General features: G+C 39.5%; 1 protein-coding gene across 1 annotated transcript; it reads left to right on the top strand.

Moving 5' to 3' along the window:
• Positions 1 to 7,274: 7,274 nt before the first annotated feature.
• Positions 7,275 to 24,925, top strand: LOC145786640 (soluble calcium-activated nucleotidase 1-like). The gene is made up of 9 exons (XM_082598334.1): positions 7,275 to 7,613; positions 8,004 to 8,159; positions 9,547 to 9,672; positions 12,602 to 12,740; positions 14,566 to 14,714; positions 19,136 to 19,266; positions 19,768 to 19,840; positions 20,361 to 20,531; positions 23,143 to 24,925. Exons 1-9 carry the CDS (start codon positions 7,517 to 7,519, stop codon positions 23,346 to 23,348), a joined length of 1,248 nt encoding a protein of 415 aa, XP_082454460.1. The 5' UTR covers positions 7,275 to 7,516; the 3' UTR covers positions 23,349 to 24,925.
• Positions 24,926 to 26,838: the final 1,913 nt, after the last annotated feature.

Raw genomic sequence — 26,838 nt, 5'->3', positions numbered from 1 at the left:
TCTGATAAAATCTTTGTTGATAAGAAAAAATGTAACAAATTTTCTGTCCCTGGTTGGAATAATGGTGTTAAGTACGCTCGTGCTACTGCCAGAGAAACTTACATCATGTGGGTGAAAAATGGGAAACAACGAAATGGTTACCTGTATGTGTTGATGCAGAACAAACGAAAGGGTATAAAAAGGCCTTTTGCCGTTTTATACATGCCTCTGAACAACATAGAGCCAATGCACTTGCCTCAGAACTTAACTTGGACAGCTCACAAAAGTTATTTTGACACAAAGTAAAAAAGTCTACTTGCAAAAATAGTTCTATTCCTGTAAATGTTGGTGGAGCAAAAAGTCCTGAAGCAATTGCTGAGACGTGGAAGCATCACTACAGCTCTTTGCTAAATTCCAGCCAAACCAACACTGAAAAAGAATTTGTTAACTCGTAGGCCTATATTCAGTCTAGGGATAAATATTATAATCTTTCAATAATTCTTTGCAACATGGACACAATATTGGTCCCTTGCTAGTCAAACTGCCATTAAATCGCGCTGCTGGTGCTGATAAAATTTCAGCTGAACATCTTGTTTATGCTGATTATTCTATTTGTTTTTATATTAGTGTACTTTTTAATATGTATCTTAGTCATGCACTGTACCAAATTCTTGCTTAGACACTGTCTTAGTCCCAATTGCAAAGAGTTTGAGTGGCGACATTCAAGATTCAGGTAACTATAGACCTATTGCTGTAGCCACAGTAATCTCAAAACTGTTTGAATGTTTTATTTTTAATCATCTATTGCCCTTCTTGAATACCAGTGACAATCAATTTAGGTTTAATAAGTCTATGGTCCTAGTACCGACATAAGTGTTTTTATTGAAACAAGCAGTGTCCTCTTATATCAGTGATGACACTCCTATGTATATTCTGTGTTTTGGATGCTTCATTTATTGTTTCAAACCCTGATTACACGTAACGTGCCTATGCATTTTGTTTGCTTATTGGAATATTGGTATAGTAAACAAACCATGCAAGTGAGGTGGGGAGATCACCTGTCCCAATCATTTACTGTGTTCAATGGAGTCAAACAAGGTGGGGTGTTAAGTCCCTATCTTTTTGACATATATTATTTTATATATTTTTGCCTTATATTCAAAACCAACCATTCCTGTATATTGATCCGCATTCTTATGAGCTCAATAAAACAAAAGTTGGTTGCTATATCGGCAACTCTAGTTTAAATAATATTGTATTTGCTGATGACATTTGCTGCATCTCGCTTAGTTTATGTGGCTTACAAATTTGTTAGATGTTTGCCACAAGTATGCTGTTGAACATGAAATTACTTTCAATTCTAAAAAGTAATTAGGTATGTTATTCTCCCCAAAAACTTTTATCTTTCACTTGCTCCTCTGCTATATCTAGGTAAATCTGAAATTATGTTAAAGACTCTGTAAAGATCTGAGTGTATTTATTGAGCGTTCTCTCTCAGATGAAAAGGATATTTCAAGGCAGGTACGCTCTTAGTAGCCTAACAATGCAAACAATGCAAACAATGCAACCCGCTGTAAAAAACATGGTATTTCGCCCATATTGTATGTCGTTTTACGCATCCCAGTTGTGGAACAAGTTTAGATCTTCCACTATAAAATAATTACTTGTTGCTTGCAATGATGGTCAACTGCATAGCCGAGTGGTGAAAGCTCTGGTACGGCAATTGAAAGGGCGCTGGTTCGACACCGCTCAAGAGCATGCAGCTGTGTCTTTGGCAGGACACTTAAAGACATGCCTGAAGGTGGACACGAAGATTGGCTTCCTTGCCTTCCCGTCCACTTAATCTAAATCTTCAACCACCGGGTGTAAGCCTGGATACGACAAACAAAAAATGACTTTCAGAGTATTGCACCATTTGCCTCGTTATGTCAGTGCCCGTGAATATCAAGTGATGAATAATACAACAACGTTCGATGCTTTATTGAGGAAAACATGTTTTCGTTTATCAATAATAATAATCGTATTTTTATTTGCGCCCATTGCGATAACATACAGTACACTGCGATCACAGATGCGATACAACAGACAGACAGGAAGCAGCGAAGTGACATAATAGTCTTCGAGTCAGCTGCTCCCCTTATTTTGGCTTGCCTTTAAGTGTCTTTCGCCGAGACACAGCCGCGTGCTCTGGAGCGGTGTCGAACCCACGTCCTTTCGAACGTCGCGCAGACGTTCTCACCACTCGACTACGCAGCCGACGTAGTCGAGCTGTTATTATTTTTATTATTTTATTATTTACGTTATTATTATTATTATTAACTGACGCCATCCAAAGTGGCTCTCTGTGACCTTTGTTCATTTGCAGTTTGTGTATTATTTCGTTATTTTGTTTTGGATATAGAGAGAGAGAGAGAGATACCTTTTATTTTGTCTGTTGCGAAAAAAGTATACGGTACAAAATATAGACAATGCAAATAAAATAGCACCATAACTAGAATCTACAACAGACAGGAAGCAGCGAAAGACTATATTAGTCATCGAGTCAGCTGCTTCCCGTGTTTTTAATGTGACAAATGTCAAGCATCGACATTACGTTGAAACCAAGATATGCGTTAAAACAGGATAAGCTTAAGTTCCGTAAAAAATGAACACAAAAAGTTGTTTACTGCTGCGACAGTCAAGTGAATTCCTGTGGTTTTATTCAAATATCAAAAAAAAAAATTATGCCCTACAAAAGTAGTAAGTTATGAGAAAAAAACAAAACAAACAAACAAAAAAACTATGCATAAACAACAACTTCTAACTGCTAGCTTAAAAGACGAAGCATGAACACTAAAAGTAGGCCTAATCATAGTATATAACTTTAAACCTTAACAAAATCAGTCAGTTTATAGGCCGACTTGAATACAGTTAATAAGATGACAGCTGTTAATAAATAGTACTTAGCACCAGTTCGTGAGTAGTAGGCCTAGGTCTACGTAGTATCAACAATGTTCAATCCGAAAAATTTGCGATAACACTCGTCAATGTTGTGGCAATAAAAACAGTCACAGACAAAGTTTTTTCATATAATAAATTTTAAGTTTTTTTGTGAAAGTTTTTATACTCGTAGTCCCTACTACTTCTGAAGGTAAATCATTCCATATTTTTGGGCCTAAGAATTTCAAACTGCCTTGGCCTTTTCTTGAGCTGACACTACGTAAGTGAAAGTTATTTTTTTGAGAAGCTCTCGTGCCATGGCAATGGACTTCAGTAATTTCCTTAAAGTAAGGTTCAAAGTAGCTTGGCAATAGCATATTTTTAAATTTAAAGACAAATTTAGAAATTTCTAATTGATACAAGTTAGTGATGGGAAGTATGTCGAGATCTTGGTACAGTAGTGAAAGTTTTGTCTGACACAAATAAATAATAAATGGGCACAGGTTCGACTTTCGAGGTGTGCACTTAAGGACGTATTTCAGGACAGCACTGCATCAGCGACACCTAACGGATGGAATAATTTAAAGATCACCGAACGGAATTTTGTTGACCGGTCCTGCGTCAGTGATTCGAAGCTTCTACAAGTAGGCTAGATGCGAAACTGCCAGGAATAATTAATCAAAGAAGCTTTCTGAGTTTAGTTTGTTTTTATTCCTGAGTCCTGACCATCACAACGATAGGCCTATACATTTGTTTGTTTTGTTTTTCATATCTTTATCCTGCATTGCGGAAAGCGGACTTGAGCGCTATGCATCGGTGTACGCCTTCCGACGTACACCTGACCCACGCTGCAGCCGACGGCAATGTCTGTTTCCGGTTGTCTACTCTACTTGTGACTTAAATTTAGTACTACCCATTACTCGAAATCGATCACTGGGTAGAGGCAATTATCGTAAAGTTTCTTGCCCAGAGAAACAACAGCAAGTGCTGGTGGCTGGAGTCGAACACGCAGGCTCTCGACTGCGAGCCCAACGCGCTAACCACTCTTTAAATAAGTTATATCAGCGTGGTTGTTTTCAATGGGTGAGCACTTAACGATTCACACCAGCCTGTTATGTGTTTGTGGGGGTAGATGGAGAGCATGTAAAGTTGGGCGAGTTTGTGACGACAGCCAAACAGACACAAGGTTTACATTCCGAGGACAAACATTTCCACAATCATTTTGAAATAAGCAGAAACAAGCTTAACTACCTATGTAATGTATTTATAGCTTTTTTTTTTTTCAGAAAATCACAAGCAACTGGAAAACTTGTTTGTTCATTTGTAGCGTAGCCTAATTGAAAGCAATTTTCGGGCTTGTTAGCTAGCCTCAAAACGCACCGTTAAAAAAGCTGTCGTTTCTTGATCAAAAAAAAAGAGAGAACATTTTTAATGTTCAAAATAAATGTATGACCAAGTCCAATTTGAAATTCTTCTGTTGCAGATCGCGATTTCGGGTAGCCTATTGAACCCTTTTCAGTAGGCTACAACTTTATCAACAGCATAGTAGGCCGGCTACAGTAAAATTTACAGAAGTTCACTTTAACATTGAATTTCCAGGCAATGTAGCCTACCGGTATCTTTTGATACGTAATTGGGCTTCTCTCTTTCACCAGTTTGACTAGGCGTGTAGTTGTTTTGTAATACGTTAAATTGCCTACACCATTTTTTGCATAGAAAATTCTTATTTTGTTTGTTGCGAGGGTAGTAGGCCTACGTACGGTGTAATTATAAACAATACGAATAAAATAGCATCACCAAAACAACAAGATGTACTGATTCCAAGTGTGAACTTTTATAACACATTGGAGATTGAAACTGAACTCAGCTGGGCTATCTGTGTTGTACATCTGGTCTTACAACTAGGCTAAGGCATGGATCACTGAATTAGATAATTCCGTGATCCATGGCTATTGGCTAAGGACACGCAGCCAGCTCCTTTTAGGGAAAGTCCGATTCTGTAAAATCTAAATATGTGCAGAGTTGCCAGTTCGACTATTCTGTAACTTGATTTTTCTATTTTATGCTTATTATTATAACAATTATAATTTTGCTGAAAACAAAACTTTGTCCATAGTAAGCACACAAAGACGAAAAAACAAGTAAAGCAGACAGTATGATCAATTAATGATTAAAATAGCACGCTCCAAATTTTTATCATTTTTATGTGGATTCATCAAGTTCCTAGGCCCCTTGGAAAGGTTACAGGTCACTAAACTCATCCCGGGCCCGAACCTAAATGTACCACTGGGACCTCCTGTCAACGGTACTGTATGTGATATTAATAACGTGTTTTTATAACTTGAAGTCAATCATTAGTTTATTTTTTTTCTCAAAATATCACGATAACACACTCGTGCATCACATTACGTCATCGTGCATTACATTGCACATGTCATCCAAGTGACTCCTTACGTCTTGTTTTTTTGTGTTTTGGCTTTAATATGGACAACCTTGTCTGATACAAATAAATAAAAATATAAAAAAGTGGAATGAGAGACAAAGAAGCGGAAGACCTTGCGAGGTCACCAAGTCAGCTTCCATCCTGTCAGTTATAACACTCTGTGCATCACAGATATGCATTGTTCTCCGCACTTTACAAATCAGACTGTACTAGCATGGGCGTCGATCGCTCTCTAAGATTGTTGGGGACATCTACTGAGAAAAATTGGAAATAAGGTGGAGACGAGCGAAGTGAGTTGAAAGATCGGGGTCTGTTCAACAAATAAACAAATACAGTAGGCTAGATACAAGTCTAATGCGATGTATTTTACAGTAATTGTCAGTGTCAGCATTGGACAGCAGATGTCTAAACACTGCAACTCGGCAACGAGTCTCCGGCGAATTAAAAACGAAGTCCTTGGAGAGGTAATGGAGGTTGATCGAATTTAAAACTTTGTTGTGCACATGGCAGACCATTGCATGATTTTGCCGTTTGTGTGTCATAGTAGATCGTAACCAAGTTTAGACACGGCGCAAAGTTGAAAATGACCATTCAGCTGAACACGAACTGGCTGGTGAAATGAGCAAAAGTTCCACTTGCGGAAACATTTTCCAAACAGCGGATGGCATCTTCTTGAATATCATTCGAAAATCTTGTGCAATAGTGCTCAAGATCGGTCGACTTGAAATAGTCAGTAAGATTTTGCTGCGCGCTGTCAATGACTGCAAAATACTCTGACCGATATTTCGTTTCTGGTGTTTGAAGTTTAGGAGGTTGACCATGGCCATGTCCATACCGAAGACGATTTGGAACGTGACAAGTCTTTTAAAAATTGGGTAGGGTAAGAGTTTTCTTAATTGAAAAAAATCTGCCTGCCAGCCTTCTAACTGCTGATTTGGCTATATACAATTTTTGCCAAACCGGCAAAGACGTTTCAGCAGCTCTTAACCTCAATGTAATAATAACTGAAAAAACAGCTTTTTTCTTACACAAAAGTAACACCAGCTAAACTTACTGCACTACATGTTTGTGCGACTCTTTCAAAGTAGGCTAATTCTAAAACTCTGCACTGTCTGGCCCTAGCGTAACCAAAACAAATACAATTTGCAAGTTGCACCAGGGTTTGTCCGCCTAATAAAACATTTCTACTGCGGTTGGGGCTTCCTCGCATAAAACAAAAATGTTGTCCCCTCCTTTCAATATATTTTAAACGTATGACTGATAAAATTGTGACATTCGGTTAATATTTTCCCTTTTACGTTACAAAAACAATGTAAAAAGATTGCGGGGACATGTAAAAAGATGGTGGGGACATGTCCCCGCTGTCCTATAGGGATCGGCGCCCATGTGTACTAGCACAGTCGAGAGCATTATTACACACAGCCTGCCGTAATTGCATGAAATTGTGCATGCAGAATTACAATTCTGGAAATTTAGCTTATGACAATCTGGCAACTTAAATAATTGCGTAATCTCAGAAAGTCAGAAGTCCAACTCAACCAGAAGAGCGTCGGTCGACTCGGTCTACGGTGAGAACCAGACCCAGTATTTTTGGTGTAGAATTGTAGTTTAGTGGACTGGATACTGTGGATAGTCTTTTGGATTAGGCTAGGGTGGTTATGATTTTTGGTAGAGATGTTTTAATGCAATAGTTTGTTGTTTTGCGCATGCCAATATTTGGTTTGAAAGGCAGAAGCATTCATACCGGTATCGTACTAGTCGCAAGCAGCCTACTGAACATTGGAATATTAACATCATACAGCCTATCCTACAATAACATGTGAAATGTATTAAATAGAATATTTAAGTAGACATGTTTAATTATGCTTAAAACAGCAGGGCTACGGTATTGGAGCATGTACAAATTAAAATATGATCTCTTGTTTTAGGCTCTAGCTACTAGGGAAGCATAATATAAGATGATGCATTAATTGTTTGTTGGATCTGAAATCCACAAGTTATTTATTCAAAGTTTGTGCTGCTACAACCGCACAGTTATTTGCAGACAAGAACTAGTTTGGAAAACAAGTGTCAGGCTATTCAATTGGTGATATTTTCTAGACTTTCTGTCTGTATATAATTTTTAACATGGTTGCACAATAATGCCTGAGCATTGTCGAACACTAGTACGTTGCTATGTACAAAAGTGTCAGCTTTTCGTCGTTTGGTGCGACTGAAATGAAAAATACAGAGGCATGGAGGAACAAAATCGAAGTCCCTGTTTTTTCTCAAGGTACCGTAAGCTTCATTGTTGTTTAAACTATGAGTCAGTTTTAAAACTAACTCTTAACTATAAATCACGAGTTTTAGGACTTTTGAAAATAAACAAGGCATTTTTGTAGACTTCCCTGTACAAATCACATGAACTACAACAAGTAAAACATGTGTGTTGATTGATCAAATAATTGCACGACTAGATCTGGATTAGATTTCATCAAAGATATGTTATTTAGTATTTATATCTAGCACTTTTTCTAGGTCAATTCATCTAGATGGGGTCATAGTATTGTAATTATTGTTATTTGAAATTGGCAAATTGTCAACTTAAAATAACAATAATTACAACACTGTTATGTAGCTCAACTTATGTTGTTCAATCGCTACAATCTTTCTTTATTTGCAGGTCACAGAAAAGGACCCATCACTCTAAAGTTTAAGCCTATTATCGCTGCAGTTTTTATCATATTATGTATGACTGTTATGTATTTCTACGCTCAACGACCTGAAGAAAGCAATATCTATCATCCTTATTCAAAACTTGGCCGGGTTTCAGGTTTAGGTCAATTGACCTTGAATTTATTTAAATTTTTATGTCAATTTGCAATTTAACGTTATTGGTTTGGTGATTGGAAAAGTTGTTTTATTGATTTGCAATGCTGTGGGGAATTCTGAAACATTTTTTTAGACTAGTTTACTTTCTCGAATACTGGTTAGTATTCAGAATTTTAGATACCCTACTTGTCATATATTTATGAACCCGTTCAACAGACTCTGTTCAAGTTGCTTTATAACACTTCTTTTCACTGCTTGTGCACTAAGCACTTGTGAAGCTGACAAACCAAACTATCTTTTCGCAAATAAATGCCACTGGATGGATGGTCATTTATTTTTGTTTTGGTGCAAAGCAAAACGTACATAAAACAAAAACATACAGTGTACATTCAATGAGAGAGTGCGGAAGACCGTAGCCCTATGAAGGCGTGCATATCTTATAGATTCATTTTTTTTCTCCCACCAAAAATGATAGAAAAAAGTAAACAAATATTGCATCATAGAACTTTTGGAGTGCAGTAATGAAAAGCTGAACACAATGTACAGGCAATTTTTCCAGATGGTGTAAATTTAGGTTGTGACAAAAACAAAAAGTACATCCACAGATTCTTGTCATGCTACATTCATTAATATATAACGTGTAGAACTGTAGGGTCACTGTAGAGTTTACAAAATACCTCACACAAAAAATATTTATGAAACTAAAATCTAGAGAAAAGAATCCAAGTGGTCTTATAATTTCTGACGGCATCGTCATTTCTGACGCGTTGTTTTTAGTTGTAGGTTGGGCACATAGGAAAGTAAAGCCCATGATGAAAAATGATACATTACATAATTATGTTGTATGAACAGGGGTCTGCTACTATTCGGTGAGTCCGATTCGGTGAGAGCCGTTTCGGTGAGAGCCTTTTTCGGTGAGAGCCCTATTCGGTGATTTTTTTGAATTTTTTTTTTTAAATTATCGGGTACTTATAGCCTAATTATCATTGCCGCTTTTTCATCGTTTTAACGTCGCTAAACGTTGAAATAAGACCCTAACTCGTAACCCTTAACTCCTACCCTTAACCCCTAACCCTATAACGGCAATTAGGCTACGGTACTCAATAATTTAAAAAAAATCACAGAATAGGGCTCTCACCGAAAAAGGCTCTCACCGAATAGGGAACTCACTGAATCGGACTCACCGAAACGGGCCATTCCGTAAGAACTAGCCTATGTAATAGAGCATATTTCAGCATATTATATTTTCTGTATATATATCTTTCCTATTACAAAAGTACTTACGTTTGCGTCTTCTAGCCGGCGATGTAGCCAGACGTTGTCCGTTGTACGCAAGACTGCTTGTATCTCAAGATTTTGTATTTTTCAGATTGTAACTCCTTATTGTTGCACAGGTCGTGGCCAACATCGCAAGTTGATGTCATATAACAATACGTACCCATTGACAAAACCAGTTACAACAGTTACTGGAGCTTCATTTCATGTCGGACTTATTACTGATATGGATACGATGTCAAAACGTATGTGGGATAGTTTTTTCAAATGAACTAAGTTATGTTTGGAGGTTGTTGCATTAAGTTTTATCTAACCTTGTGCTTAGCATTGTTTGTATGAAAACACGTTTACTCTCAAAGTATTGTATTCAATTTGTAAACATGTCGTTTCAACAATACTGCTCGCATAATATACCAAAGTAAGGGCAAAAATGAAATCACGCATGGGACAGCATCAACAAATTATGTTCTTCTTTGTCGTCGTATGAGCCTCTTGGGCTGATAGTACCCTTTTACCACCTTAATTTTACCATGTTCCTGGACTACACTGGAAGATCGGAATGGCTCGTTTCGGCGAGTCCGATTCGGCGAGTCCGATTCGACTAGTCCGATTCGGCGAGTTCCCTATTCGGCGAGAGCCTTTTTCGGCGAGTGCCCTATTCGGCGAGTTTTTGAAATTTTTAAAAGGAAATTATCGGGTACCGTAGCCTAATTACAATTGCCGTTTTCACATCGTTTTAACGTCGCTAAACGTTGAAATCGTGCAGAAAGGAATAAAAATAAAATGTTTGAACTATTAAATTAAACTTCGTCATGTCAGTTCAGTTATTTTTATTTTTGACCATCATATCAAAAACAATACACGTCAACATAGCAAAGGTAGAAGCGACAAAACGCGAACGTTAAAACGTGCTTGAATTCGTCATGTCAGTTCAGTTGTTTTTATTTCTGATCATGATATCAAAAACAATTCACGTCAACATAGCAAAGGTGTAGAAAAAGGTAGAAGCGACAAAACGCGAACGTTAAAACGTGCTTGTGACCGAAGTAAGTTATTGAGTTGAAAGAAGTTTGGCAAGGTTGCATCACCTTCAGAAAAATTTAAGATATGAAGGAAAAATAAAACAAAGAAAATGTTACAAAAAAAATAATGTTTATGTCTATAAGTTAGTACTTTTGAATAGTTAAAATCATAGGCGCCTAACAATTTTTTTGGCCGTGGGGGCGAAAGCGTGTTTCATCAGCAGCAACGTAAATTCAGCGAAATGTCACGCAGATGGATGACGTAATTATGTCGTCACATTAGGATTGCTTTTATTGCCACACTCGGAGTTATCGCTACGTTCGACCTGCCGTTAATTATTATAAACAAAGCTCGACCAAAACACATGCTATGCGTCTGCGTTGGCTAGCGGTTGATGGACTGCGACTCTTTAAGCTAAGCACAACATAAAGTTTAGCAACGAACAAGAGACGAAAAGGTTTACTAAAAGGTATACTGTAAATGGAACGAAAATACTAACTTGATCATATGCTTGAAAATATACCTGTTGAAAGTAAAATCATTCATGTTTACATCAATTCAACAGCACGTCACCTTTAATAAATTTAAAAGTTGCTGACATCCGTAAACAGCCCTTGAAAAATATTTACGGAGAGACGTTTGATTAAGTTTTCGACTTGACATTGCTCCCTTTTCACTACAATATCGCAACTTATGGCTGACCAGCTTTCAAGTTCCAATTCGCTGTAAAACGCCCGTTTTCGTGTTGCAGATGAAACAAAAGATGCGCATATTCCCCGCCTTTGATCGGGTTTCTATGGCAACGGACGTGTGTGCGCCATGCAGTTTGCGCGAGTCCGTTGTTGTGTTGATTATGCCGCTTGTGCGACTGTGGGCAGTGCGGTTTGTACCAGCCCTTGTTACGTTGGTTAGTAGTAACCTCGGGCCGAGACTTCAAGTTCATTTTCACAGCAACCGATTCACTGCCGCAACAATTCTCTGCAGAGGTTTCGACTTTCGAAAGCGACAGCGAGACTGTTTGCAAGCGTCTGCAGACGTTAAATCAACGTAAATATGACAGATTTTTTTGTCTGGGGTGGGATTGTAGCATCGCTACTCATTCTAATGATTATTTACTGCAAAGCTATTGCGGTTTGCATTTAAAAATGTTTTCCTGCTGCCGATCGCTAGTTCATCTATTGTTTTATGTATCAATGCCGCATAAAAAGTTGCTCCCACGCGGAAATATGCGTGGGGGCCTGGTCCCCACGGCTTAGGCGCCTATGGTTAAAATGATTAGTTTGGATCAACAAATGTGTGACCTACACTCCTACAGCTTAGATTGAAAGGAAATTATCGGGTAGGCTACCGTAGCCTAGTTATCCCGACCAGCAAAAATTTGTTCCAAGAACCCAGTTAGCCTAACAGTTCATTTTTACATTGTAGTAACAGAATGAAAAGGCTAACCAAGTGTGTGGCCTATCGTTTTAACGTCGTTAAACGTTGAAATCGTGTAGAAAAGGGTGCTTTTGCTGACTAGGATACGTTGAAACTGAGAAACATCCAAGCACGTTTTAACGTTCGCGTTTTGTCGCTTCTACCTTTGCTATGTTGACGTGTATTGTTTTTCATATGATGGTCAGAAATAAAAACAACTGAACTGACATGACGAATTTTAATTTAATAGTTCAAAACATTTTCTTTTTATTCCTTTCTGCACGATTTCAACGTTTAGCGACGTTAAAACGATGTAAAAACGGCAATTATAATTAGGCTACGGTACCCGATAATTTCCTTTCAAAAATTTCAAAAACTCGCCGAATAGGGCACTCGCCGAAAAGGGCTCTCGCCGAATAGGGAACTCGCCGAATCGGACTAGTCGAATCGGACTCGCCGAATCGGACTCGCCGAATAGTAGCAGACCCCTGGAAGATTACTGTATATTATGTGAAGTAAGTGACTACTACGACGATGGACATTTGTTAGAATATTGTCATTCAAAGAAGGCAGAATATTATCAAACAAATACATTTGTGATAAAAACATTTTTCCATTATTATTTTTGTTTTTGTCGTATTCAAATTTTTATGCGGGTAATGAAATATTTAAATTAAGTAAAAGAAAATCAAGCAATGAATCCAATTTTGAAAGCATGTTTTGTTGTTTGTAAAGATCCCACCAAAGAGAACACATGGAGGAGCATATTGCGGTTCGCCAACCTCAGTTTTGACAACCACAGCAATGCTATTTCTATTAACTGGAAGGGTGGAGACGAACAAGGCATAGAGCTTACCAGCTCTTATGCATACAAGTTAGTCACTTTCTATTGCCAACATGCCATGCCAACTTTTACCGACACAGCATTGATCATTCTGTCAATGTAGTTCTAAGGTTTTTCATGACTTACTTGTGCTCATGAAGACATCATCACATCTCACTGATTAACACTCTTCTTAACATATTTCACACGTGCTTGGCAATGGCTAGACGGGCTTGCATTAGTGTCATTTGCCATGGGTTATAGAAACTTACAGTTGATACGGCTTGTAGTTTTACATAGCCGCAAATATTATTGTGCGATATAAAGCTAATAATATGGCACGGCTCAATATTTGTACTTTGGTCATAATAATCTTTGCAATTTTTTTATTGCTTTACGGCCACCCCCACCAGTGGGGACAAAACCGAATTTGGGAAATGATATAAACTCAATTATTTTTTTAATTTTCCATGCTAGAGGTGGATTTTATTCGTTGAAAGCGTAAACAGTGCCGGATTAACCAAGTGCGGGGCCTGTAGCAGATTGATTTGTTGTACAGAATACAGATGATGACTGGGAAGTAATTCAATGTTTTATAGATTTGATTTTCATTCTACAACAGCAAAAGTCTGATGTAATGTTTTAGTTGCAAGGAGAAATATAAAACTTCAACAATATCATTCAAAGGTCTTTTCGACGCATTTTGATCTCTGCAAATTTGGCAATTGTTATGTTAGGAAACGTGGTGTCAATATCGTTTTATTTAAGCAAAGTGAAATAGTTGAGTTCTGGAGAGAAGCGATCAATAGCAATGTGCTTTACAAATTCTGAAAACTGAGGTAGTTCATCTTTCAATCCGTCTTCCACGTCGTCCTGGGAATATGCTTCTGAAAGTCTGTCAGCACTTTCTTGGATCTGCGCAGGTGTTGGGTCATGCAGATTTCGCAAAAAAACTAAACCGTGTGTTCAATTGGGTGTATGCCTTGCGACGTCGCTCCAGCGCAGATTGTAGGCTTTCCAATACTGCAGGGAAACCTTCCACCAGGAATCTGTCTTTAGGTGAGTGATTATCCATTGCATCTGGAACTGAACGGCCACTGCCTACATTCTCATCGCGCCTTCGATTTCCGGACAATTCTTCTTGTGCTTGTTGGTCGGTAATCCTTCACTTGAGTCAGCTTCTGCGCCTTTGAGTCAAACTTAGCGAATTGTTCTCTGAAAGTCTGTAGGGATCAACGCAACGAGGCACACAACGCTGAAGCACTGTTGAGATTTTGCTGCTTTGCTTGAAAAACAAAACAAACTTGAGCTGCCTGCGGAAGCGATCGAGTAGCCTAAAGCTATTCCAAAAAAGCACTCAGATTCCAGTTTCGCGCAACTCTATTTTCTCGAGGAGTCCATTTGCCTGCTGTCGACATTTTGTTCTTGGTTATTCGTAAGTTTCTCCAGTGCCTCCTTTATTAAAAGAAAACGTTTTTTAATAACCTTAATGGCATCAGCTCTTGCGGACCATCGTGTTGCAGAGAGCCTCTTTAGCACTCCACTACCTGAACACTCCAGAACTGACCACCGGTGTGTTGAAGCAGCAAAGAATACATAGATATAAAGTTTACAATAATTAGGAAGGGACAAGACGTTGGGACTAGCAATTTAATCATATAACTATAATATTCTCCGATGCCGTTTCAGTTTGCAAGCCAAAAGTTACTTACCAACTAGGCTAGTAGGCTATGGTCGACATTTTTTTTGCAAAAAAAATGTTTTGCTCACCAAGCGCGGGCCCGTAGCAGCTGCTACATTTGTTACTATAGTTAATCCGGCGCTGAGCGTAAACAGTTTAGCCTTCGTCCAGTAATGGTCGTCCATCATTTGGTAGGGGCCGTGGTATGGAGTTGTCCGAGCTCGTGGTGTTCAATGGCGGGGTGTACTCGGTGGACGACAGGACAGGGATTATTTATGAAATCATCAACGGCAAGGTGGCGCCCTGGGCGATACTCTCCGATGGCAACGGACATGAAGCTAAAGGTGACGGCTTGGACAAGCACTAGTAGACGGCCTAGTTGTAGTCATTATGGTGAAGCAAACTCTTCAAAATCTTATATGGTTGTAGCTACACGTCTTTGCCTGTCAATTAATTACCAGAGAAGGAATTTAAATCAATAATCAAGATAGGAGGACTCATGCCGTTCACTCTCCTATCTTGTTGTTATTTAAGTTTCTTGTTGACCGCAATTAAGTCCCCCTTTTTTCTAACTTATTTCAAACTTTGCGCGCGATAAGTTTTTGTCCAGAAGTTGAATTTTCATTTTGCATGTTTAGTTGTTTTCAGCAATATGTCCTGTGTTTTGCCATGCTAGACAGGTAGTCACTACCTGGTCTAGCCCCCCTGAAGAAGTCAGTCGTGTCTGATTGACGAAACGTCGGAATAAAAGCAGATTGTCACTGTATACATCTTGTGATAGTTTAGCTTAGTTTGCACCAGTAGAACATCTTATATCATTTAAGAAGCATCATAATTGTTGGTGTTTTTAATCTTATCCGAAAGTAGATAAAACACGTTGGAATTCTTGAACGTCCAGTATCAGAGTAGGATAAAGACGCAGCGGCCGACCAGTGTAGATTGTTGAACAGGACTGTAGTTTATTGGCATGGCTGGCTGCTGTTTTATTGCTTTCATCATAAACGTGTCCACGACTAAAACTAAGGTACCCTTTGCGATATACCTTACCGGTATGCCATACAAATATGAAAATCAACAACTCAAAGTGCTCAACGAATACGAACATAAGTGAAATGTTTAACGATTTATCATCTCAGGTTCAGTGCATTTTTGAACTCTCCACTAAACATCGATGACACATGTTTTAATGGTAGAATGGTAGTCCTTGTCGAATAACTCGCAATTTTCAAATGTAATTTTCGCTCTTGCACGAGGTTTTGTTTGATCACGAAGTCATTAAATTTCGAAGTTTTATCTTTCATTGACGGTTGTGTTATCTGGTAACATGACGTCAGTTTTGACTGCACACGACGCGACCTTGTAGCCTGCACACTGCGTATTACCATAGATATCTTATATATAGATATGCAACTGAGTGGTGCGTAACGATGTTTGAAAGCTAACAGCGTAGCTATGGCTGTATGCATTGACTTCAAACTTGGCACAGCAAAACAACTTTATTTTTAATATATTTTTTTGGTTTTTGTTTAAATAAAACTTTCTTCGTTTTCAAGTTGACGTATGGATTGCTTGTGATGACGTCACATTCTCGTTCCGCATGGACTGCTTTATGGAGATTCTGGCGATTGAAAACAAATCACAGTCACAGAGGGTACCTCTAAATACCCATTGTCTGGCATTGTAGGCATTGTCGGGCATTGTCAGGCATTGTCGGCTTTTTGGGAGGTTGTGGAGCATTTTCAGGGGTTGTCGAACATTTTCAGGGGTTTCAGGTATTGTAGAGTAGGCTAACTACTTTCAGGCATTGTTGGGAATTTCTAGGCATTGTGTAGGATTTCCAGGCATTGTCGATCATTATCAGTGGTTGACAGGCTTGTGAGGCATTGTCGAACATTTTCAGGCATTATCGAACATATTCAGGGTTTGTCGAGAATTTTCAGGGGTTGTCAGGCATTGTAGAGTAGCTACTTTCAGGCATTGTTGGGAATTTTCAGGCATTGTCTACTGTCTAGGATTTCCAGGCATTGTCGATCAATATCAGTGTTTGACAGGTTTGGTAGTCATTATGGAACATTTTCAGGCATTGTCGAACATTTTCAGGGATTGTCGAGCATTTTCAGGGGTTGTCAGGCATTGTAGAGTAGCTACTTTCAGACATTTGTTGGGAATTTCCAGGCATTGTCTAGAATTTCCAGGCATTGTCTAGAATTTCCAGGCATTGTCGATCAATATCAGTGTTTGACAGGTTTGGTAGTCATTATGGAACATTTTCAGGCATTGTCGAGCATTTTCAGGGGTTGTCAGGCATTGTAGAGTAGCTACTTTCAGGCATTGTTGGGAATTTCCAGGCATTGTTGATCATTATTAGTGGTTGACGAGTTTGTCAGGCATTGTCGAACATTTTCAGGGGTTGTCTAGCATTTTCAGGGGTAGTCAGGCATTCTAGATTAAGCTACTTTCAGGCATTGTTGGGCATTTCCTAGCATTATCTAGGATTTCCAGGCATTGTCGATCATTATTGGTTTTTGACACGTTTGTCAGGCATTGTCGAACATTTTCATGCATTTTTATTCCCAGCTCTGCATGAGCAGCAGAATGATCCCTTTCTATTTTGCGTAGGTTGTAAACGTATTTACGGTATACACAAACACAGCAGCGTTTAAATGACCTGGCTATCATAAGTATCGACAACGCCTGACAAACCTGTCAAAACCTGGTAATGATCGACAACCCAAGAAAACGTTCGACAATGCCTAACAAACCTATCTACCACTGAATATGTTCGACAATGTCTGGAAATCCTAGACAATGCCTGAAGATGTCCGACAATCAGTGGCGTAGCTAGGGGGGAAGGAGGGGTGGACCGCCCCGGGCGGCACGTCTGGGGGGGACACTTTCAGACTACGATTTTTGATTTTGATTATAATCTGATAAAAACGCATTTCATTTTCACACAGGGCCGGATTTAACTGATGGGAGGCCCGGGGCACTTTTAGATCAGGGGCCCCCGTGCAAAAAAACTCGCCTACGGCGCGAAACACCCCCTCGACGTCTACAGTAGCATCAATCCAGCACTGCACAGCATTTTGCAGAAACCACAAAAGCTAAAAGAAAAAAAATAACACGAAATTACATTTTTTTCACGTAGGGGGGCCCTTTAAAAGTCGGGAGTCTGGGGTACCTGTACCCTCTGCCCCCCCCTAAATCCTAGACAATGCCTTGAAATTACTGACAATGCCTGAAAGTAGCTACTCTACAATGCCTGACAACCCCTGAAAATGCTCGACAACCCCTGAAAATGCTCGACAATCCCTGAAAATGTTCGACAATGCCTGAAAATGTTCCATAATGACTACCAAACCTGTCAACCACTGATATTGATCAACAATGCCTGGAAATCCTTGACAATGTTTGGAAATTCCCGACAATGCCTGAAAGTAGCTACTCTACAATGCCTGACAACCCCTGAAAATCCTCGACAACCCCTGAAAATGTTTGGCAATGCCTGAAAATGTTCTATAATGCTTAACAAACCCGTCAACCACTGATAATGATCGACAATGCCTGGAAATCCTAGACAATGCCTGAAAGTAGCTATTCTACAATGCCTGACAACCCCTGAAATTGCTTGAAAATTTCCGACAATGCCTAACAACAAGCCTGTCAACCATTGATAAGTAGGTAAAGACCTTTTTTGGAGCTGTAGTTCCAGGACAAGCTGAAGTTTTATTCAATTAATCTACTGAGTATTACCAAAATGAGAGTTAGGCTACTGCTGGCTACCGAAAGCTGTGCTATAGCATTTGGTAGCCTAGTTATGGTGTGTAGGCCTACCAAACATTAAAATTGTCTTGGTTTGGCGGTTGGATCCGTGATGCTAATGAAGCTGTCTCAGCAGGGGAGAGGATGCCCCTGCCCTCAAATTTTTTCTGGATGGGGGGCAATGGTGCCCTTTTAAGGTCATGTAAGCTACTGCACATTTTGCAATATAACAACTTCTGCTATTCGCTTTTAGCCAAATTATAGGGCCTATAGCCTACAGTAGGCCCACACAAATTATCCCGTGGACACATTTTATACTTTGCAGCAGATTGTGATGCTATGAATGTGAAATTTGCCTTTCGTTTCTTGTTCAAGCTATTGCAATTATTCATCTGTCTCACATTTCGACTTTCATGGCTAATAGCGGGAAAACGAACGAGTTGCCCAGCATTATCGCTACCGTATATCTCACCCTAAAATCGTTCCGGCGCCCCTCTATCTCAGGTTTGTAAACTGCCTACAACAAGCTTTAATGAGTCACTGGAAATAAGCTTAAATGGTAGTTCCAACGATCATGAAACAGAAGTTGCATAACCTACGTGAAGAAAGATTATTGTCTTGATTTTTCATAGTAGGCTATTCTGTGAAAATTTGAAATATACGCCAAACAAAATATTCCAAAGGAGCTCAAAAGCCACCACTCGCCAAGCTCAAACCGTACAATAATAGCCTATCATAGATACGCTAGCCAAGCTGGCAACCTTGATTGTTGATTGTGTCCATAAAGTCAGTCGAGCGTGACGATAATTCCACGATTGCTGAGTTGCATATCTATATGTAAGATATCTATGGTATTACCTTTGACAGGTCGTTTTCCTCTTTCACATATTTGATGGTTTCGTTTTTCCTCTATTTTCGCATATTTGTGTGAGGACATGACCATGGTGAGGGTAGAAATTAATATTGACTTTGTATATTCACACGCCGTTCTTGTTCTTGTCAGGCTTTAAAGGCGAATGGATGACAGTTAAAGATGAAAAGTTGTACGTGGGCGGACTGGGGAAAGAATGGACGACTGCGGACGGCATAGTGCAACATAGCAACCCACAGTGGATTAAGATAATAGATAAAGATGTAAGAATTTGGTGATTTCAAAGCGACTGGATATTTTAATAGAAATGCAAGTGACCAGTGATACAGTATATCAAAAGACGATGTAAACTTCCTTTCAGTGTGAAGACAATGGGTTAGTTTTATCACATATAACTTTCCATTAACTTTTGATCAGCAAAAACTCACCCTGTGTTCCACCACTCATCAGTATCTTCTTTGTGCGTAGCATCCCACCCACCGTGCCTGAACTATTCCGACAAGTATTGTGTGAGACAAGGATTGACTGGTTTAGCAAAATGTGCAGTGTAGATTTTGCTTGTGGCCGCATGTGAAGTTATAAAGAAGTATTGTCTCGATCCATTTCAATTCAACAAAAGACATTATCCCAAGTATATACGGTATTTACAAAAATGCTTTTAACAAGAAAGGAGGAACAACTCGAAGTGTGTGCAAGTAAAGGCACCATAGAGATGTTATACCGCAGTGAAATCTTTTTATTGTAATCATGCATGTGATTGACAGAAAGGGGTGACAGACGTGAACTGGGTTCCGCATTTCAAAGCGATGCAAAAAGCCTCCGGTTACGAGTCCCCGGGTGAGTTATGTCTGACTAACAATGCGTCACCCAGTGGCCTGCTCATATGCGCCACTGCGTGGTGATTCTTTTGTTTCGAACTATGAGCTATTCCGTTTCGTTATGTACTCGATACGGATAACGTGCTCTTTAACCAATCATCTAGTTGAGTAAACGTTTGACTCGACAAAAATATCGTTCCAAGAACCTCCAGTTGGCAATGCGTGCTGATAATGATCGTCATGTTAGTTGTTGACACCAATTTGTTGAATTATTTTGGATGCTACTTCGGAGTTAAAAATACTTAACTCCAATGTTTTTATGGCGGAGTCCGAACACGTTAAAGTTCTTTCAATTGAAGGATTCATAAAGGAAAAGGTTTATGACGGGTTAGCGTGTCTCTGGCCTTGCTAACCGGAATGGTTTCGTACCAGTAGTGTGGAAGTTATGACTTTGTTTTTGTGTCCGTGCATTGCGCTTCCACAAAGAAATTTTCTATGTGTGTCCGGACATAGAAAATGAAACGCTCCCGTGTTGCCAGGTTACATCATTCATGAAAGCGCCGTGTGGAGTGACATACACAAAGCCTTCTTCTTTCTCCCACGACGAGCCAGCCATGAAAGATATGACGAAACGTTGGACGAGCTGCGTGCTACCAATCTTCTATTCAAGTGCTCGGAAGATTTTAAGAAAATTGATGTCAACAAAATAGGTTTGTATCTTGCTATTATGACGTGGAAAAGCACAGAGCTACTGTATGTACGCACTTCATTTCACATTGGCCGGTGTACAAACGACAATATGCTCACTGAGATGTTACTTGATGCATGTAAAATAGCCATCGGATTTTAAGATTTTAATGAAATATCTTCAGAATCTGTCCGCCCTTTGTCACGTGATTAGGCAGGTAACAGTCTTGTTGACGATCTCGATTCCATTTCTTTTGAAATAACGAACTTATCAAACCAGTGGTTACCGAACTGCCTGTGGCTTGCTTCACTGGTTGGCTGGAAGGCACAGCCAGTGCAACCTGGAGACTGTTCGTACTTAAACTGCTGTCCGCGCATGCGTTGTGTTTGGCTTTGTTGTATCGCTGCTTTCTCCTAACCGACTTACAACGCCATCGGTCGCGGTACATCGTTTGTTTGTTTAAAGTTAAATTTAGCCGTTTGTTTGTTTACTTTTGTTTCCTTTCTATAAGGAATTCTTATTATTCTTTTCTGTACCGATAGCACACAACAAGAAATAGTTGATGAAAGCAATGTCGAGATATTCAATCTCTCTTATCGTAATAGTTGTTAATTATATGCTAATTTTTGTTAAAGTGGCGTCCAGTTGCTGGGTTGTGGTATCTTGGTATGTTCGCCACGTGATGAATAATCCGGTCAGCCAATTATGTGCCTAGATAAAAGGCTTCTGTTGGTTCTTGTCGCGATGTGTTTCTCTGCTCTTCCAAGGTGTTAAACCACGTGGTGTTAAGACATGTCCTTCGAAGGCTCAGAAATTATCAGGGCTTACGGCTATTCGAAACGAAACATATCGAACAATTTTCTGCCCTGGTTTTGCTTTTCAGTTTGCTCCATTTTAACTCACTGTTCATAGAACAAGATCTTGCTTTGTACAGAAACTATTCGGTCAGATCTGCCGTAGTCACAAGCTCCTATGCTACTTCAATTATTATTTTATGATTTAACTGCGTAGCTGGTCTCCGGTTCCCGGGATTTAACGAGTATTTTGACATCGGGGGTTTCACACACCAAAACTTCGTAGATTTTCAACATGATTATTGTGTTGTGTATTCCACCAACACCTGTTGGATCAGATTAGTTTGCTATGAATCTGCACAGCTGAGCGACAAATCGCTTCATGCGCTGAGTTTCCTTTCCACTCAGTCATAAAACGAAAAATAAATATAAACAAGCTTGAATGTATTTTTGCTTTATTGGTCTTGTTGATAAAAATGCAATCAAAGAAGCGAAAACACAATTATTAATTATGCGTCACACACAAACTCTCGGGATTGAGGTTGTTCTCACTCTCGTGACCATCTTGTACAACACAAGAGGGAAATTGACGTTGATCCAACATCACCCGTTGTGGAAAAGATGTAGAGTTGCCTCAAGCGCTTGGCTTGGTAGTAGATGAGCGGCTATTGCTTCAACTCGCGTTATATTGCGAGCCTGGATAACAACTTGTCTAGCCGGTTGGCCGGGTGGCGTCAAAACAAAGAAATCTTTGTTTTTTTCACCTACTGAACCCACGCGCTTGCGTTCATCATCAAATTTGCATGTTATTAGACGTCACTTTACAAACAAATCGCGGCCAAAGATCAACACTTCAAGTTTTGAAAGCACTCACAAGTGCAACAAAACAAAGTTTTTGAAACAAATGTAGTTTGGCCGTTGTAGTTTGTAAGTTGCTTCACGTCACTGAGTGTCGGTTATCTTTCGTATGGCGCAGGGAACTCTAAATCTTCTCCGCGTGCAAGCTTGAGTACTATTGTTGTCTTGTTGAGTTACTTTCACAAAGATTTGAATGATTGTAGTGTTGATTTTTGTTGTAACTCAAGCTTTTTTGTTTGACCTCAGCATGTCACAATGTTTTTCATTCAATGCGTTGTAGAGGTTCAACAAACAAAACTCTAAAATTCAAGTCAGTCGTTATGTATGTTTCGTTTAATCCGTGCCTCGTGAATCGGTTCAACTCGTTTCAACCAAGCCAACGTTACATGCTATATACTTGATCAATGATCATTCTTCATAAGGGTCGTGAATCGTGGTATTCGAGATAGTCGTTAACCAACAGGAAGGGCGTTGCTGTCTATATAACTGCCAAGTAAAGAAGCTAACAAAGCCACCTTCGCTGTTTATACGCATCTGTGTTTGCTCACGGCATAGTTATCACTTTATGGGGTGTGGTGAGTGGTCCGTAGAAGGTCACACTTGTGGCAATCGTATGCATCTCGTTGAAGTGGTCGGCTGAAAGCTGAAATGTCTTTTAAACTTTGTAAGTATCGCCGGAAAGTTTCAATGTTAAAGTTTTATTCAGTTTGTGTCAATGAATAAAAGGCAGAAACGAAAGTCAGTAAATGTTCCGGAAACCCTGTTATCATGTTTATTGTTAAGATATCAATCACTTTCATTTTTCACCGAAGTTGTGAATGATTAGGCCACCGAAACTTGCTGCTGCGAAACATTGTAGTAAAATGAAGCTCTTGTTGTTATCACAAGCTTCGTCGGTTCATCTATATTATTTCAAGTTGAATTGCCACGCAACCGAAAATAGTCTTGTAAGTTGTTTAAAAGCTAATTTTATTTTCCCAGGTAAAATCGACCACCCAGCAAGAGGATACTCATCTTTCAAATTCCTCCCTGGCTCCAAGGATCAAGTAATCTTGGCTCTCAAGACAGAGGAGGTTGAAGGGAAGACGAAGTCCTACATAACTGCTTTCAATCTGGACGGCAAGATTCTCATGCCAGACACCATCGTGTCCCTCCAGTACAAATATGAAGGAGTGGAGTTCTTGTGACGTAATCAAGACACATTTGTTGCGTAAGGATTGGATATACGTATTGTCTTGGGTGCTTTCGCGTAAAGCGACTGTTTGTTTTGATTTGACGTATGTTGAGTCAATATGAACAGTAGCTAAGTTAACGACTCTACGAGATTCTGTGTATTGTATGACGACGGTGTATACAACTAGTCAAGATATTTTAAGACCTTGCTGTCCTCATGTATGTCAATTGCTTTTGTGCTTTGTTGGATTGAAGCGTCATCCGTTGAATTGGCTTAAATATTATGTTCTGGTATTTTACACCAAAGGTCGTTTGTATTCAAAATAATATGATGATGTTAGCCTGGAAAACGTCAAACGCATCACGTGATCATTATTATCGTTGTAGCATGCTTAGAGTGCTGTTCTTTCACTTTTAGCTGGTTCAATCTTGGAATTATTTCAATATCATCCCACAACCGATCGATGGGAACACTGCAGGTGCTGCATGAACAATATCAATGTATACGTGTTGTGCATTCCCACTCCCCAGTAGTGTACCGGGAAAAGTGATTGGCAACTGCTTGGACTGGTATGCGTTAGAAACTCAGCCAGGAACTCGCGGCCACTTGCAGAAACGCCACGATGCTTACCAAATAATGATGCCTGTCGAACTTAATACTTTGTCAACTATTCCTTCAGTAACAAGATATTGTGCAACGTTTCTGTATTGGAAGTACATGATCATCCAGCTGGGATGTCGTGACGTTACTTCCTTCTTGTGGGTGCAACCATCACACGGGATCATTGGCTACACTTCATATCTCCTTTCAACAATTTCGTGGTTTCAATCTTTCATGTGTACCCATAACCGAACATCCGTACCCCCCTGCTACCCAATAGAAACTGTGTATTTTTGTTTGGCTTATATCGTTTGCAAGGAGCTGGTTTGCGCCAGGAAGGCCCGACATCGGCACAGCAAGACGAATGTCGTCGACACAATTTCTGTCGTTTGTTTCATTGAGCGCTTGATGAAAACACACCCGATGTGGCGTCCTCTATTGTCCACTGAGGTAGACCTCGTGGCCTGGTTGAGAATCTCCAATAATAACTCAAGGCCATGTGGCACCCACCGGACCATTGCTTCCAAAGTAGTTGAGGGATGTTGACTAGACTGAGGCAGAGCAACTTATTGAATCAGTGTGAAATTTACAGCTAGGTTAGCGAGTGTGCACTTGTGTTTTGTATAAGTTTTGGCGACCTTGGTTGATGTATGTTTTTAACTTTATAAAGGAGCAGATATGAAAGCCAACCTTTATTTGGCCGGACTCGATTCTTGGTATAATTTTTATTTTATTCACAAAAATGTTATATCTCCTTGTGTCCAAGCTTTGTATATTATTATGTAGGCCTAGTCTTTTATTTATTGAAAGTAGGCAAATGCCACATCTGTCATTGCTCTTGTAGACGACTAACCCAACATTTGTTCTTTCTAAAGAGCAGCTAACTCTGTAACGTGTTTCCAGTCATTATAAATTGATGCCACAATGCTGTTATTGTATTGAAACTATCGTTTGTGTGGATACAGAGATGCAATAAATAGTCAAAACCAACAAAAAGCGATGTGTTCTCTCTAGACCTGTGTTAGGCGTGAAACATCCCCTTGCGCACTCTCCCTCTGTGATCCTGTAGTCTGTGCACTCTTCTTCTGTGATTTTGTAGTCTGCGCACTCTTCTTCTAAGATCCTTTTTAGCCTGCTCACCGAAGCTCAATTGCTCCTTCAATCATTATGACGTCGTTTCATCGCGTGTGAAGCTTATCTATTTAAACGCGAAGTAATGGTGCGGACTTTATGGAATCAAAATAGCTCGTCATGATTCTTCCTGGTAGTCCAATCCATAAATGTGTGTAGCCCACACCGTGACAGCTCCATTCAGCGACACCTAGTGGACTGAATAATTTACAAACAACACTTTCACTTTACATTGTCAACATTGGATATGAAACTGCACCAGTGACTGAGCCTTTACTGGGTGGTAGATAAAACTGCTCAATCCATCTTCACAGAAAGCTTTCTCCCTTCGATTATAAACATTTCCCCAATTAGCTAAGGAAGTAGACTTCAAATCCCTCTCACTTCTGTTGCTTAATTGGACGTGCTGCTGTGCAAATGCAATGTTCATCATTGGAAGCGTGTATTCGTTAGAAAATTTTGGCTTACAATTCAACACAGGTTAGTTGTGAAATGGCAGTAACGCGGTTAACGAAAAAAGTTGTAACTCTTACGTTGAATCAACGCACATGGTGAATCAATGTGTAAAGGTGAAACGATGAAACCAGTTGGCCTGTGAAGAGTTTCTGGAGTCAGTTTTTGAAATGTCGGGCACTTTTGATTTGACCCAACTACTTTGAATAAGATCAAGTCTACACTCTACGTGCAAAGTTTGACATTGTTTTAATGTAGAGACGCAAAACCAATCTTTTGTTAACTCTCCAGACATCAAAATCTGTCATTTTTACATTGATTCAACATCTGCAGACGTTGAATCAATGCAAAAATAACGGATTTTGCTGCCGAGTGAAAAGCACACTTCGGAAGTCAACAGTAGCCTACAACCGCGATGAGAATGTGCGATTGACATACAAGCACAACGAATGAATGAATAGAACTGATCAATAAGTAGAGCTTCCACAAATTAGAACAAATCTTGGTTTTCAATAAACTGCATCATCAAATCATCTTTGTGCCCGGTGTTTTCACTCCTGTGGAAGCAGAAATTGCTTCTAGACTTTTTTCAATTTTCTGGTTGTCATTGCCTAGAAAGCAAGTCAATCGTTTTTTATATTACTTTAACGTCTGCAGACGTTGAATCAATGTAAAAAACATTTGACTTACTGTCTGGGTGTAAATGTCGTAAGCAAATCTTTTCATTCATTCCACTCGGCTTCTCCGAAGAAGTTTTGTGGAAGATTTCGTCTTTACTGCATTTCGTTGCTTGGATAGTTTGCTTTGAATACGATTGAGACAGGGATATCTAGAGAAGGGGATATGAAGGTTCGCAGCGATTGCCTTATTCTCATGACACTACCAGGGCGGTAGTTTGTAGTGCTTTAAACATGTGGTTCTTTTTAAAATCGTGGAAAGTTTTGTAGTGCAGCTGGTACAGTGAGCTACAGGAGACAGTTAGCAAATGTTACGTAGAGCATATTTGAAGAATACTTGTTCACAAAGACAGTTGAAAAGTTACCAGTAAGCTGTTTTTTTTTTAACAAAACCTTTGCGGTAGGCTAGATGTAAAGCAAGTATACGGGTAGTTGAATTAACAAGCAACCATGAGCATGTTGTGAACATCCAGGCCTGATGCTAATAGCGCAATGCAAGTTATCACACGGCCACCTGGAGATGCGGCCTGATTTATCACATTTTGCAGATTTTGATTACTACTAGTGTTTGACTGACATTTTTTGAGATGTTTTTACTTTTTGCTGTCTCCTAATGACATAAAACTTGTTTGTTTGTTTGTT

This window comes from Aplidium turbinatum, chromosome 17 (genome assembly GCF_918807975.1).
Source record: "Aplidium turbinatum chromosome 17, kaAplTurb1.1, whole genome shotgun sequence".
Classification (NCBI taxonomy): Eukaryota; Metazoa; Chordata; class Ascidiacea; order Aplousobranchia; family Polyclinidae; genus Aplidium; species Aplidium turbinatum.
This window is presented reverse-complemented; position numbering and strand designations above follow the sequence as displayed.

Coding starts and splice junctions, on each gene's coding strand:
- LOC145786640 (XM_082598334.1), top strand. CDS start 7,517: ATGTACAAAAGTGTCAGCTTTTCGTCGTTTGGTGCGACTGAAATGAAA. Junction 7,614..8,003: donor AGTCCCTGTTTTTTCTCAAG/GTACCGTAAGCT, acceptor CTTTATTTGCAG/GTCACAGAAAAGGACCCATC. Junction 19,841..20,360: donor CTCCGGTTACGAGTCCCCGG/GTGAGTTATGTC, acceptor CCGTGTTGCCAG/GTTACATCATTCATGAAAGC.